Genomic DNA, 16,346 nt, shown 5'->3' on the forward strand with positions numbered 1-16,346 from the left:
TGATGCTTCTGTATCTCCCAGCAAGGGTCAGAAATGTGACACACCGAAGGTAGTGAAATGCTTTTCTGCACGCTTGTAGGAAAAGAATTTGAACAAGACCCCAAGCAGCTGCAGGCTGCTGGTTCAGATGCCCTCAATACCAGTTGCCTGACAGCCCTACTGATCTATTTGGCTGCAGTAGTGTCTGAATCATATCAGAAACAAGCATGCAGCTAATCTTGTCAGATCTGACAATAATGTCAGAAACACCTGATCTGCTGCATGCTTGTTCAGGGTCTATGGCTTAGGCCTCCTTTCCACGGACTGTTAATAGGCAGTGAAATGCCTCTCAAACTCTCACAACTGCTCACAGCTGCTTGGTAACTGCTTGTTGCTGCCTGGTAACTGATTGCCGAGCACACAGCTCAACAATCTATGGAAAAGACGCCTAAAAAGCATTAGAGGAAGAGGATCAGCAAGATAGCCAGGCAACTGGTATTGCTTAAAAGGAAATAAATATGGCAGCCTCATTATCCCTCTCGCTTCAGTTGTCATTTAATCTCAAAGAATATTCCAGATACAAACCCAATCGCAATCTCCGATCTGCAGATGATCTTCTGTTGTCATCCTCTAGAATCACCTCCTCACATTCACGTTTACAAGATTTTGTACGCGCTTCACCCCTCCTCTGGAATGCCCTCCCACAACACATCCGTCACTCGCCAACCTTTGTTACCTTTAAACGCTCTCTAAAAACTAATTTGTTCCGACAAGCATATGCACTACCACTTCCCTTTGTCCTAAGACCAAATTGCACTCCTACTAGGTATCTTAAAACACACTGCCTCTATATATTTTATCGTATACTACCCCTCCTCTTGTTTGCCCCATTCCTTTTAGATTGTAAGCTCGCAAGGGCAGGGCTCTCTTCCCTTTTGTGTCTTGAAAATCATTATACATTTTACTCATCATGTTACTTTTATCACTGTCATTACCAATTCTATATTTTGTATTCTGTATTTTGTATCATTTTTTGTATGTTGTCACTAATTATGTACCTTGTATATTGGTGTACAGTACACCATTGTTTGTATTATTATGTACCCCATATTTGTTTCTTACTTTGTACAGTGCCACGGAATATGTTGGCGCTTAATAAATCAATAATAATAATAATAATAATAATAATAATAATGAAACACAAGTTTTAGCCACTGGATAGAAGGGCTACTAAAACAACAGATGCTTTCTGCTGAATCACCACAAGATGTCTCTGTTGTACCATGTTAGTAAATTGTTAAAAATGCCCATATAAGTTAAAATTCATAGGCAAAACTATACAGGATTATATTCACATTTGCCAGCTGCTTAGCTAAGATTTATTTTTATTATTATTATTGATTTACAAAACTCCAACATATTCCGTTGCGCTGTACAAAGTGGGAACAAAACATGGGATACATAGTAATACAGACAATGGTATACACAAAATATAGACACTGATGCATAATAATACAGAACTGGTAGACATAGTAATTACTAAAAAATGTAACATAATGAAAAAAAGTATATAGCAGATTCCAAGACGCAAAAGCATGATAGATCCCTGCCCTTACAAGCTTACAATCTAAAAGAATAGGGAGGAAACAAGAGGTGGGGATAGATTTATCCTCTTTATCCCGTTCCCCCATTTCAACTCTTGTTGAACCATTTCTATAAATATGGAAAATATATTAATTTGATTAGAGGGAAGCATAACTGTCAATCGATTTAAAGCTGAGAGTGAAGTTCAAAATCATTTGGTTGTCCTTCCAACAGGTAAGGAGAAAAGGTTGCTCCTCAAGGTTCTCATCCCGTAAGGTCTCCAGTTCTATTATATGAACCCAAGGTGAGGCGGGTATGGAAGAGGCCATATTTATTTCTGTTTGAACAATACCAGATCCCTGGCAGCCCTGCTGATCTTTCTGTCTTGACTAGTATCTGAATCACAGACCTGAAGCAAGCATAAAGCCAATCCAGAATCCAGACTTCAGCCAGAGAACCTGATTTGCACGCTTGTTCAGGGTCTATTGCTAGATGCAGACATGTCACTAGGGCAAGAGATTTGTGGCACTTTCTCGAATCTCCGCCCACGATGCCCCTGTTGATAGTGAGGGGGACCCAACTTCTATCCTTCCTCCCTCTCTTTGGGGCCCCCCTCCTGTCACTGCTTCCCTGCAGTGAAAGATACAGCTTGATACTCACCAGGCTCTGGATCACACTGGTGGCTGGTGGGGTGACAGAGTGGCCCACACTAGTAGCTGGTGGGGTGGCTCACACTGGTAGCTGGTGGCTTGACAGGGAGGCCGCCACTGGTGGCTGGTGGGGTGGCAGGGTGGCCCACACTGGTGGCTGATGGGGTGGGAGGGAGAGAAGGCAATGCAGCTTGTGGCCCCCCTCTTATCACTGTGTTCCCCTGTGGTGGAACAGTTGGTGCCTCAAGACACTAACTGTCTGCATGAATTTATAGTCTAATCCCTCCCTGATGCCTCTAATTGTCCTTAGGAGTTTACAGCGTGATAACTGCCTCATGCCACTAACGGTCCACATGAGGTTGTAATCTAATCCCTGCCTAATGCCACCAACTGTCCTGAGGAGTTTACAGTCTAATAACTGCCTCATGCCACTAACTGTCTGCATGAATGTATAGTCTAATCCCTCCCTGATGCCTCTAATTGTCTTTAGGAGTTTACAGTGTGATAACTGCCTCATGCCAGTAACAGTCCGCATGAGGTTGTAATCTAATCCCTGCCTAATGCCACTAACTGTCCTGAGGAGTTTACAGTCTAAATAACTGCCTGCATGAGTTTATAATCTAATCCCTGCCTGATGCCACTAACTGTCCCGAGGAGTTTACAGTCTAATAACTGCCTCATGCTACTAACTGTCTGCATGAGTTTATAATCTAATCCCTGCCTAGTGCCACCAACTGTCCTGAGGAGTTTACTGTCTGATAACTGCCTCATGCCACTAACCATCTGCATGATCTTATACTCTAATCCATGCCCTGCCTGATGCCAATAACTGTCCTCAGGATTTTACAATCTAAACCCTGCCTCATGCCACTAAAGGTAGCCTTATATCTAGTGATGATGGGCAGATTCCACCAGGGGACAAATGTCTGATTTGTCGGCTGCCTATACCCTGCAAGACGATTCGCCATTAGCCTATCCTGCCACACACTATTAGATGCTGGAACTTTACAAATATAAAAAATAAAAAAATATTATATGGTGCAAGGTGGTTCATCATCTCCTACCTCATGATCAATTTTTATAGGAGATTGATTAATCATTTGCAGGACTAAGTAGGTAGCTTTCAGACCATCAACTTGTGCATGCATGACTTCCGAATCAACCCCATCTGACTACACCATAAATGCCCACATGCAGAAGTCATCTCACTGCCAACCACCAGAGAGCGCTCCACGCCCATGAGCCCAATCTTGCTCATCGATGAGCTCGGTAATCCTGATTCCGAATTGTTCCAGACGAGTCCCGCCCTCCTCCTCCACTGGATAGGCTAATGGTTGCTCCTGTCTATCTCCCAGGGATGCCACTGATGCCGCTGGAGTCTGGGAGAGTTCGGAGACACGTTCGCCGCCACCGCTCCGTCCCGGAGGAGGACAGCGGCCTCTCCAGGTGTTCTGTCACCACGGCAACGCCGCTGCTCTACCGCCCGCAGCTTGCCTAACCGGGCTTGTGGCCGGTCACGTGCCCCCGCCGCCGAGGATATATATAGGAGTCTCGGGGCTGCCCCTCAGTCCCGGGAGAGGGGAAGAGACAAGGCGAAGGGTACTGTGCTGTGTCATTATCCTGTCCATGCCTGGCACTGCCAAGCCTGTGGCACCCTGACACTCTGCTCTCCCTCCAGCTGCCTGGGGCACCCTGACTCTCCCTCCAGCCTGACGGCAGCCTCCTGGACCCCGGGCCTGTCTTCCCCCAGCTGCTGCTATGTTGATGATGGATCTATCCCCCGGAGGAGACTCCTTATCCAGCGGGCAGGACTTGTTCCAGGGTTACCAGGACAGGGACTCCCTCCCTGGGGACATGGACTCTCCAGGAGGAGCAGGAGGGGTGCTGGACCGCATCCTGATGGAGTCAGTGTGCCAGCAGCAGGGCTGGGTCAGAGTCTTTGGTAAGATGGTCTTCTTGTCACTCTGTCCAACTTGCTTGTCACTTGGCTGTCTCTGATTTCAACCAGCGCTTTGAGGTCCTGGAGATCGGTCCATGCACATCTTCACAATGAAACCATCCATTCCTTGCTATATCACGCCTTCTATCATGTTGTCTTTTGCATTTTGTTTGTAGAGCAGGTTTTAAGTTGCACAGGTGTTTTGCATCTTTTAAGATATACTAGTCAGCTAACTGTGCAGATAGGTAACAACCGCTGGAAGTGACCACTGTTGGCCAGAGGTGGCAAGCAATCGATTTGGTTCCCAATCAAATGATTAGGTCGTATACTAGATTAGGTTGTATACTAGCAACCAGCCAGAGATGGTCTTTGATTTTGAATTTGATTTTCTATTAGTTTTTATAATTTGATTAGTTTGGCAGTAGAGGGTGCTGAACTGAAACTTTGCACAGGGCCAGCCACATTCTGAGAGCAAATGATTGACAGCTACAATTAATTGTGGTGTCAGTTAATCAGTCATTCTCTCCTGGAATCTGATTATCCTGTGTAGAGGTATGGTTAAGCTCTCCCTAATTCTGTCGATTGTAGAAAGAAAAGCCTGAAAAATCAAATATCTCGTGCTTATTAGTGATCAATTCTGACACCCTGTCCACTTCATCTCTGTTAGATTACAGGAGAATTGTTATGAAGAATTGATCCAATCGCTAACCTTGTATAGCTGAGTGCAGTGTAGTGCCCTGTGATTTAAGATCCCTTGATGCTCCCTTGTTTATCCTATAATTTTTTTTTTATCTACATACACATTATGGCAAATTTGCATTAATAAGCAATGCACAATGTTGTGAATTGCACAGTAATTATATTTAAAGCACCTGGCAGTATTCTGTACAAAATAGGTGGCTGTAGTCTGCTTAATACCAGCAAGTTTCTGTATAGCAAAAGTCTACTTGAGGTGGCCCAGCTCCGATCACAGCACCCTCTACAACTTGAAGCCTTGTAATTGGTCAAATAGTGTGGGCGTAGGTATTATTACAACCTATGTGAAGCCTAAAAGTTTTTCAAGGGTGCTGTCATTGGAGAACTGTTGAAACAGCAACCAATGATGTTAGTGCAATGTCCCTATGAGGTTTCTTGTTGGGTCACCTGATGTAGACTAGCGGCAAACTTCACTCTTAGATGATGACCTGGCAGTCATCTAGCATTTTCCCTGCTTGTAGGGAAGTACTAGAGGTATTCATAAAGATTAGGAGGAACAAGGGTTCTGTGGAAGAAGGGAATATGAGGGATGGAGTAAAGGAGTGGATGGATATGAAGACAATAACATAGCATTTATGTGGTATGCAGTGTGGGGATGGCGGTATATCAAGGGTAATGGAGAATTTAATGAAGTCCTCATTCCCATCCTTAGCTCTACTCTGTTTCCCATAACTGTGGCATTCCCATAGTTCTACCTCTCCCGCTTTCACACCTACACCGTTCCCCATAATTTAAAGTATTATTGCACATTGTACCTTCAGTCTCATGCCCAATTCTGTCCATCACCCATGAATGTAGAATTACAGTTGTGTTCAAAATTATTCAAACCCCACTGAAATTGAGTGTTTTGGCCAGTTTGACATTGATTTTGATCATTTCAGTCATCTTGTTTACAATTAAATCTAAGAGGCACTTGTAAGTCAGAGACAAATATAACATAACATTTATAATGAAATAACCACAAATGTATTTTCTGTGCTCACATCATTATCAGTTTTATTCAACCCCCAAGTGACATTCATTCTTAGTACTTAGTACAACATCCTTTTCCAGTTATAACAGCTTTTAAACGTGAAGCATAGCTTGACACAAGTGTCTTGCAGCGATCTATGGGTATCTTAGCCCATTCTTCATGGGCAAAAGCCTCCAGTTCAGTCACATTCTTAGGCTTGCGCGCTGCAACTGCTTTCTTGAAGTCCCACCAGAGGTTCTCAATCGGATTTAAGTCTGGTGACTGCGATGGCCACTCCAAAATGTTCCAGCGTTTAATCTGCAACCATGCTCTAGTGGACTTGGAGGTATGCTTGGGATCATTGTCCTGTTGAAAGGTCCAATGTCTCCCAAGCCTCAGGTTTGTGATGGACTGCATCACATTTTCAGCCAATATCTCCTGGTACTGAAGATAATTCATGGTACCTTGCACACACTGAAGCTTCCCTGTACCTGCAGAAGCAAAACAGCCCCAAAGCATGATTGACCCCCCGCCATGCTTCACAGTAGGCAAGGTGTTCTTTTCTTCATAGGCCTTGTTCTTCCTCCTCCAAGCATAGCGTTGATCCATGGGCCCAAACAGTTCTAATTTTGTTTCATCAGTCCACAGAACACTATCCCATAACTTTTGTGGTAATGTGAGCACAAAAAAGACATTTGTGGTTATTTCATTATAAATGTTATGTTATATTTGTCTGACTTACAAGTGCCTCATTGATTTAATTGTAAACAAGATGACTGAAATGATCAAAATCAATGTCAAACTGGACAAAACACTCAATTTCAGTGGGGGTTGAATAATTTTGAACACAACTGCGATTTATTTTTATTTATTTATTTTTTCTCTCAGAAATTGTGATTTCGATGTATTCACAATTTTTTTTTCAAAACAAGCTTTAGCGGGGGGCAGGGTCAGTGTCTGTCACTGTCAGGTTGATGGCAGGGGGCTGAACGACAATGTGCATCGTAAGGGACTCTGCTTATGAGCCGGGCAGCGGGAGGAGGATCCACTAACAGAAGCAGTGTATATTTATGATTGCTAATAAGCCGGGGGGGGGAGGGAGGGGAGGGAGGGGGAGGAGGGGGGGGGGGCGGTTCATGTTAAGACGATCTATTGATCGTCACTATCTGCAGTTTTCATAGTGCCCGGCCCGCTGTCTGTGCGCTTGTCTGGCCCGCCTACCGCTGTGCACGGATTGGCCAGAAGCGGTGAATATGTATTAGTGTTAATGAGCGGGGGCGGATCCACTCGAGGGAGTGGCCGGGTACACACAGCTTTACCAATCGCTGGATAGCGATGGAATGACTGCAACGGTAAGCAGAGCTGTACAAGAGCGTACAGCTCTGCCTACCGCCACCATCATTCCATCGCTATCCAGCGATTGGTAAAGCTATGTGTACACGGCTGCTCGCTCGAGTGGATCCGCCCCCCGCTCATTAACACTAATACATTAACACTAATACTGTTAGCTTTCATGTTAGCTTTCATATAGGTTGTAGTAAACTATGCCCGCACTATTTGGCCAATCACATTGCTTTGTGCCGTAGAGGGTGCGGTGATTGGACAACTGTTCCCTAAAAGCTTTCCTGCACAGTCCTCTAAACTAGACTAGCGCCAAATAATGTCCTTGGCCTAATCGAATTTCCAGGTGGACCGCTCACCATCACGCTGAGGGGGATCGGGGACTGCTGTACACACACCACTTTCTTGCCCGAGGCAGTCGTTATTGGCTGCCTTGACTGAGTTTAATTTGGCATGTGTACAAGGCTAAACCTCCCATGAACACCGCTATTTAATCACTCATTGCAGGGGTTAAGCTTTACCATTGCCCATAGTTGTGGTATTACTGGAGTTCTATTCAGTTTCCAGGAAATATTATTGGTCCTCGTTGGTTATTTATGTGGCTGTTGCGGCCTGGTTTTATTGACATGCACTAAATTATAATACTTCTGATTTCCATAGTATTTCTACGAGATAATTTGATACCTTACTCTTCTGTAGCCATAGTTTAACCTCCCTGGCGGTAAGCCCGAGCTGAGCTCGGGCTATGCCGCGCAGGGGGAGATCTCAGCCCCTGGTGGGGCGATTTTCATTCTATAAATTGCTGTGCGCGCAGCCAGCACTTTGCTAGCCGCGCGCACAGCTTGATCGCCGCCGCTCTGCGGCGATCGGCCGCACGCAGCGGCTGAAGAGGGCCCCCCCGCCAGAGCCCTGCGCTGCCCGGATCAATGAGTTCCGGGCAGCGCTATGGGCTGGATCGGGTGTGCCTGACGTCAGGACGTCGGCTGACGTCCATGACGTCATCCCGATCGTCGCCATGGCGACAGGAGAAGCCAAACAGGGGAACGCGTTATATACGCGTTCCCCTGTTTGCTATAGATGCCGGCGACGATCGGACTAGAGGGCCACATGCGCCCTCTAGTGGTGTTTCATGTAGCTACCACTCTGGTAGCTTTACATGAAACATTAAAAAAAAAAATAAAAAAAAATGGAATTCTGCAATTTTTGCAGAAAAAAATTAACCGCCAAGGAGGTTAAGCACTAATCAAAGCGTTTTCTAATTATTGTTACAGTAGTAGTCAAAATAGATATTAAATACAGGTGAGATGTTTAAATTACAATTTCTGGCGATACTCTATTTAGATTTGCATTTGTTACTTGGTTTAATTTTTCTTCTTTGTCGGTATGAAGCATGAAAGTATTTTTTTTTTTCTTTTTTTGTTTTTTTTTTCCCTTTGCCTTGATAGTACAACTAATAAGTGTTGCACACAGCAAGTAATTTTCACCTTTGCAGTAGGATGTGTTAATTGATGAATACAAAAACATTGTTCTAAGTATGTTAGATGCTTTTGTGTAGATTGTGTTCTGTGTTTGTGTGTGTTTTGTATGTAAATGCACACCTAAGCTTTTAGCATCCTTACTACCAGTGTGGCCCATTGCAACAACTCCTATTCCAGCTTTCAGTATTCAAATGCAAACTTGGACAATTAGAGCGGTTGCTAGAGCAACTGACCAGTTATTTAGCAGTTTTATTTTATTCAGCTTTCTTGGCACCTATGTGGAACTGCAACAGATTTTCCAGCTATGCTTTATTTTCAAAGTGTAATTTCACTTGTCATATTTAAAATAATGCTGTAACACATTGGTACTACACAAGTCATTTTTTTATGTTGTTCAAAATTAACTTGCCTTTACATTTTATTGTGCTGTTTGGAGTGAAGAACTGTTTTCAGTGGAAGGTGGATAGTCTCCTTGCCTTGTGTTCATTTGCAGGTACAGTGTTATCTAAAACTCTTGCACAGAAATGGAAGCCTTTTTACCCTTCTTGCACACTTGAGATTAATTTAGTGATTAGAGCAGGCTGCTACTTCTGTGTAGCATTTTGTAAGAGTTTACAGTGCATGGAAAGCAAAGTACAAAGGTGAGATGTTTTTGTAAAATCTTTTCATAGAGCTGATTTGGAGATATTTGCTGCTTTTATAAGTTGTTTTCCCTCAAATAAAATTTCCTACTGAGTCCATTTGCACTTGTCTGTTGTAGCAGAAGCCAACATTTCTAAAGTGTTTAATACCTTTTTCTTAAAGGACAACTGAAGTGAGAAAAAATATGGAGACTGCCATATTTATTTCCTTTTAACCAATATCAGTTGGCATGCTGGTGTATGAATAGGAAGCATTTCCCTGTCCAGCTTGCATGCAGGAAAATACTGCATATTCGGCTCCAGTGGAAACTGGCTCCAAGTACCTAATAAGGGATGGCATGTCTTAAAGAGGAACTCCAGTGAAAATAATTTAATAAAAAAGTGCTTAACCTCCTTAGCGGTAACCCCGTGCTACATACGGGGTAGCCGCCGCAGAGGACCACATGGCCCCATTATTATTAAAAAATAAATGGTGCAATACGCTTTAGCTAGCGGTTCGCTAGCTAAGTGTATGCACAAAGTTGCTCTGCTCCCCCACGATCGCCCGCAATTCCGGGATACGTACCCCCCTGCGTTCCCACGCCGGCGCAGCTGCCCAATCGGCTCCAGGCTTCGCAATGACGGCGATCGGGATTGCGGCTGACGTCATGACGTCATCTCCAATCGTCGCCATGGCAACGCCGGAAGCCGATCTGGAAACTGCGCTTTGCGTGGGATCGTGGCAAGGTATGTATAGCCGGCGGCGATCGGCGGGCATGGGGAGGACCAGAGCAACCTAATACATACGCTTAGCTAATGCCAGCTAAAGCGTTCAAAAAAATTTTGGGGGCAAAAAAACCTACTGGCGGGCGCAGCATCAGGAACTGCGTACCTCCAAGGGGGTTAATTTTTACAATATGTATAAATGATTTAGTCAGTGTTTGCTCATTGTAAAATCTTTCCTCTCCCTGATTTACATTTAGACATTTATCACATGGTGACATTTTTACTGCTGGCAGGTGATGTCACTGGAAGGAGATGCTGCTTGCTTTTTTTGGGCAGTTGGAAACAGCTGTTATTTCCCTCAGTGTGATGTCAGTACCCCAGAGCTGTGAGGTGCTGACTTCACATGTGGGGTTTTTCACCACAATATCAGCCATACAGAGCTCCTTGATGATCCGCTTGAGAAAAGGAATAGGTTTCACATGGGAAAGGTAGGTATCAGCTACTGATTGGGATGAAGTTCAATTCTTGGTTATGGTTTCTCTTTAACTTGTGGGACTCAGTCCTTCAGGTGATATTTATTTTTTGTGGGTGGGGGGGGGAGTTCTGTAAATACACAACCTAGAATAGCATTGGTCTGCGCTTGAACGAGTTGATCCGGCAGGCGGGATCTCTCACCGATGCTTCAGGGCCGGCGTACACACACTTGATCCTCGGCTGAGAACCATCTTACGTGTGCACAAGGTTTTAGGCTTCCTGGGTGCTAGACGTCACCTGGTGTACCAGCGTAGTAAGAAAACATGGGCAGTGGCCATGTGACTGCAAAATGACTGTTAGAAAACAAGTACAGTAGAGTCTTGGTTTACTGGCACTGACAGGGATCGGCTGATGCCGGCTAAGTGTGCTTTCTGGTTGCTTAAAGCGGAACTGAATACTTAAAACAAAACAGTGTTTCACTTACCTGGGGCTTCTGCCAGCTACTTGCAGCCTTCCCGTCCTGTCCTGCGCAAGCAAAAAAATAAAAGATCTACTTACCTTGGGCTTTCTCCAGCACCTGGCAGCCTGTCTGTCCCTCGCCGCAGCTCCAGTGTCCGCCGATCCCCCTCAGTTGCAGATGCCGACCTTGCCAGGTCGGCATCTACTGTGCCTGTGTGAGCGTGCAGCTGCAGCGCTTGTGGTCGTGCTCACATGGTCTGGAGTGTTCTGCCCAGGCGCAGTACTTAATGTGCCTACGCAGAATGCTGCAAGTCACGTGAGCGCAGCCACAGAAGATGCCAGCCGGGCGAAGTCGGCATCTAAAACGGTATCCCTGGACACCGGGGCTGTGTCGAGGGACACATAGGCTGCCAGGGGCTGGAGGAAGCCCCAGGTAAGTAGATTTTTTTTTTCTGCCTGCACCTTCCCTTTAAGTTTCAATGTTAAAAAATAGGCCTAGCTAATACAGCACTATAACCCCACCATATATACATGCCATACTCTGCATTAAATTTTAAAATACAATAATAAAAAGTATATTAACCTTGGGGGAGCCATGGAAACCAGTCTTTAGGCACAGCATAGCCCACAAGCAGCCAAAGGAGTTGGCCTTCACCACTGTGAGTACTGCCAGCGATTTGTGCTGGTTGGTTGAGACTTCTGGCTAGTTGAGTTCTGGATAACTGAGACTCTACTGTATTTGGAATTGTTTTGTTATATTTCCTAGTTTAATAGTCAGTGACTGAATTGACCAATGTTATCATGGATACACCACCTGTCTACCCTCCAGTGCCAATTGTAATTTTCTAGAGACATTTGAACTGTGGTTCAGCCAAAATAGTTACATCTGAATGTATAGCAACTTCCCACCAGACCTTAAATGCAGTTTTCTGTAACCACAAACCTCTGAAACCAGCTGCACAATTGGGAACCCCAACTGGGCTGCATTATACAACAACCAAGTGGCAGTGATTTCCACTGAACCGCTCAGGAGCCATAGGGTTTAATAGTTTGTGCCGTGTTATCCCTCAGAAAGAAACAAAGATGTAATTTGAAGAACAAAGCTTGACATTTTTGCAGTGAGACACAACGGACATTCTTTCTAGGAAATCAATGAAGGTATAGAGGAGAAGCATGGCGGTTTTCTGTTCATCGCTGATTGTCAAGCACCTTCTGATGAGAATTTGCTGCCCGGATGATGAATTGTCAGTAAGCACTTATCGCCTGTTTCTGATAGACACGTGTGCCAGAGGTTTATCTCTGGTGGGGCTGTTACTATGAAAAGCACCTGCTCCTTCATGCAGGTGATAAGATCTCAATCATCTATGTATGTGCTTTCCCTGTTAATGCCCTGTGTGTGTTTCCTGGCTGAATACACAACAAAGGGACAGCAGTGCGGCAGCTTTATCTTCTGTAGAACATTCCTGGGAAATATTAATTGAGAGCAGTGCTTGTGTCATCTGCATGTTAGATGTTCTCCCTGTTTGGCAGCTGCTCATAGAGAAGTAATGAAAGACACATGTTCAGATAATGGAGTATTGAATCAACCCTTACATTTATCTTCTGGAAGTAATTATTATTGTGACAATAATAACAGAACTAAAGTCAAACAAAGAGAGCCGCTCCGCATGTAGAAAGTGAAGTGACAGCGGCAATAGTGTTTGGCATCCGTACCTTTTTAATTGTTCTTTAATTATTCATTTTTACAGTTATTATCCCGTAAATTTACATTCTAGGCTTTACCCATTTGCATGAACAATGGTTTAAAGTATAAAATGTAAATTCCATTATTTTTGGTGAAGAGTGACTTTGCACTCCTGCCATTGGAAATTGATGAACTCCTTTTAGCACTAGAGCTTGGATATCTGTGCCACACCCCTTCCTTTAGGATGTTCGAGTGAGAGCAAGTGGCAGTCCAGCCACGCCCACCTCATGTCCCACTGGAAGGATATAAATAGAGTGGCATCCTGACTACAGGCTACTTCTACAGCTTTAGGTGGAGAGTGAGTGGTAGTCAGGCCCAACTTTACCATAAGTTCCAGCTGGTGAGGGTAAGTTGCAGCACAGACCACACCCATTTCACATAAATCAGATGTGGGGGAAGAGGGGTTGCGTGGCAGCACAAGTCATGCCCTCTGTTGTGTCAAACTCTAGGAGGCTGGGACACTGTCGGGATGCCTCTTGTGAGGAGGAGGAAATTGAATAGACAACATGCAGCCACATAACTGCAGGGTCGTTGATTTAAAATTAAAAGCATTTTTCCCGCACATTAAACAATTGGGTGGCCAGGAGGGTTGATCAGATCTTTATAGACTTTTGATGGCAAACATACAATAGAATTTGTGGATGTTCACACGTTAAGTACTCAGTTTGTTTATCCATTAACCTCCTTGGCGGTTAATTTTTTTTTGCAAATGAGCAAAAAATCGTTGTTTTTTTTTGTTTTGTTTTTTGTTTCATGTAAAGCTACCAGAGTGGTAGCTACATGAAACACCACTAGAGGGCGCATGTGGCCCTCTAGTGCGATCGTCGCCGGCATCAATAGCAAACAGGGGAGCGCGTATATAACGCGTTCCCCTGTTTGGCTTCTCCTGTCGCCATGGCGACGATCGGCATGACGTCATGGACGTCAGCCGACGTCCTGACGTCATGCGCACTCGATCCAGCCCATAGCGCTGCCCGGAACTCATTGGTCCGGGCAGCGCAGGGCTCTGGCGGGGGGGGGCCCTCTTTCGCCGCTGCGTGCGGGCGATCGCCGCAGAGCAGCGGCGATCGAGCTGTGCGCGCGGCTAGCAAAGTGCTGGCTGCGCGCACAGCACTTTGAATGGGGCGAATCGCCCCAGCAGGCCCTGAGAAATCCTCCTGCGCGGCATAGCCCGAGCTCAGCTCGGGCTTACCGCCAGGGAGGTTAACTCATCCTCCCAACCCTGTTGGATAATCTGGTCAACCCTCCTTTTAACCTCCAAAGTTGGATCATAAGCACATACTTCATAATGGCCCTCAATTGTCAACTGTTGGACTGCTTCTACAATGTATTTCTCTTTATCAAGCACCACCACAGCACCTCATTTGTCTGCTCTAGTGATTACTACGTACATAGTATTGCTTTCATCTATTTTTAAATTATCGTTCCTGGGTCTTGTACCTCAACTGTCTTCTTACCATAAATCCGAAACTTTATGCTGTACCAATCTCTCAAACAAATCAGCAGATGTGTATTAATCTCAAGCATCCAGTCACTTTTACAAACCAGACTTTCACGGTCAGGCAAAGTACTGTCACAAAATGTCATCTGTAATCTGATGGAACGCATAAACCTAGAGAATTCTACCTTCCAGTCAAAATTCCCTATTGAATACACTGACACAAAGCCCAAACCCTTATCAAGCACTGCATCTTTGGGTAAGATGTTGGTTCCGTTGTATACCATGTGGATTGTTCCTCAGTGTCGGGAAGGGGGTTTCCCCGGGGGCATTGGGGGGTGGGGGGGGGTGTTCGTCAAGTGTTTACTTTTTTGCTGCCGCTGCCTCCATTTCTTGCCTTGGCTCATTTGGAGGAAGCTGGAAAACCCTGCCTTTGGGATTGAAGCGACCCTTTATTAAACAAGTGGATACTGCTTAGGTAGGATATGAATATTATTTAAAATTTTACTACAGCAAAGTCCCTATTATCTGGAACTCAGGAAACTGGAAGTCTCGACTAATCGGCATTGCCTGAGGGATAATGGGGACTTTGTTTGTAGGGTTTTGCAGTCTTTTAAATACTTACCGTACCTCCAGCGAGGTCTTAAAACCTTCCTCTTGCTTCTAGTGGCTTCCATCATCTGTGCTCGGCTCTGTGTGTCACATGACCCGATGCACGCTAGGTAATGCACCTGCTTCCATGCACAGGGGGAAGCTGCTTGGAGCAAGAGGAAGGCGGCAAGGCGTGGCTGGAGGCTTGGTATTTGGGGGTGGGGGGGAGGTTTGTGCTTTTTAGGCATTCCCTGCCGGTGCCGGATACCTAGTTGTGAATCAAAGTATAGCATTACATAAAATTAAAACACACACAGACAATTTGGGCCACTTACCTTCCTTGTGTTCTCTGATCAAAGGTGACGTCTGCTTGTCTTGCCCTCCTGCATGTCATCGCTCTTTGCACTTGACCGGAGTTATGTTGTGTATGTTCTTCGTTTCTTTGTTTGTTTTTTTTTCTTTCTTTGCTTTGCAAGGTGTTCCTATCAGCTGTAAGCCTGGTGTTATCATATGTGTTGTTTAATTTGGCTGTGTCAATATTGTGTATGACTTCCCAGCATTGCAGAATATCAGATGCTGTATTGATGTTGGAGTTTGATCCATGAGCTGCTTCTTTACTCCTGTGAGATCATCATAAATGGGATTACTTGGGTACATTTTATGTTCAGTCATTTCCAGTTTCCAATAGACTTCTCTGCAAAGCTAATGCTTCAGTGAATTTTCCTTTAGTAAGCAGTTGTCAGTTGGGGTGCTTCAGTAACATCAAGCAAAAAAGCTGTATGCCTCTGGTTTTATTTTTTTTCCATACTGTACATTTATAAATAAATCTACAGCTTAAAGCGGACCTGAACTCAGCACTTCTTTTCTGCTATCAAAGATAAGCAACAGCATAATAACATTTAAAGAAAAATGTCTTTGTTATAGCTGATCTAAATCTGCAGTGTGTCTACTTCCTGCTTTTATGGAAGCAGACATGGGGTGAACATCCTGTGTTTACAAATTAGCTACTGTGCCGAGGCAGCCAGCTGATACAGCTGAGAGATCAAATTACAGTTGTGATTGGTCTCCGATGAGGGGGAATTAGGCTAAACCCTTTAACTACATACTGGGTGCATTTCTCTGTTTTCCATCTGTCCTCTGCTAGAGTCCATGTTAATAAAGTTTTGAGGTTGTGGCTTTCTGTAGTCCCGGCTGTCTGAATGTTGCAGTCACAAGACATGGGGCAGGCTGACACTTAGGCCACGCTACAGGCCTGGCCACTAAGGTTGAAGTCTGTAGTCCAAATCCACAGTACCAATGTGCTCTGGAAGCCCACAGCTATTACAGGCGCTTGTTTTTAGCATTTCGTTAAAAATGAAATGGTTACAAACCCTAGTTGTCCAGAAAACTACTGTGTGGGAAACATAAATCCTACCCCCACTTATGGCTCCAGAAGTTCCTCAGTATGATGGTCACTCTCCATTCGCTCAATAAAAATCTAGACAAGTTTAATTTGTTACTTCCTAATTTGTCCCTAGATGTACGATGGACATTGGACTATGGTAGGGATTAGGTTGCAAGGGTTCTTTTATAGACAGCTGGTGACAATATTATATATAGTCTGTAAATCACAGTA

The 16,346-nt window shown here is 44.6% G+C and overlaps 1 protein-coding gene across 2 annotated transcripts in view; it reads left to right on the plus strand.

Moving 5' to 3' along the window:
- Nucleotides 1–3,521: 3,521 nt before the first annotated feature.
- RASAL2 (RAS protein activator like 2) overlaps nt 3,522–16,346 on the plus strand; it is a 476,310-nt gene continuing 463,485 nt past the window's right edge. For both annotated transcript variants that reach the window (XM_068239650.1, XM_068239651.1), the window contains exon 1: nt 3,522–4,155. In XM_068239650.1, coding sequence (XP_068095751.1) covers nt 3,972–4,155 — 184 coding nt within the window. In that variant the 5' untranslated portion in view covers nt 3,522–3,971. The remainder of the gene's footprint in view (nt 4,156–16,346) is intronic.

The sequence above is a fragment of the Hyperolius riggenbachi genome, chromosome 6, assembly GCF_040937935.1.
Source record: "Hyperolius riggenbachi isolate aHypRig1 chromosome 6, aHypRig1.pri, whole genome shotgun sequence".
NCBI classification, from domain to species: domain Eukaryota; kingdom Metazoa; phylum Chordata; class Amphibia; order Anura; family Hyperoliidae; genus Hyperolius; species Hyperolius riggenbachi.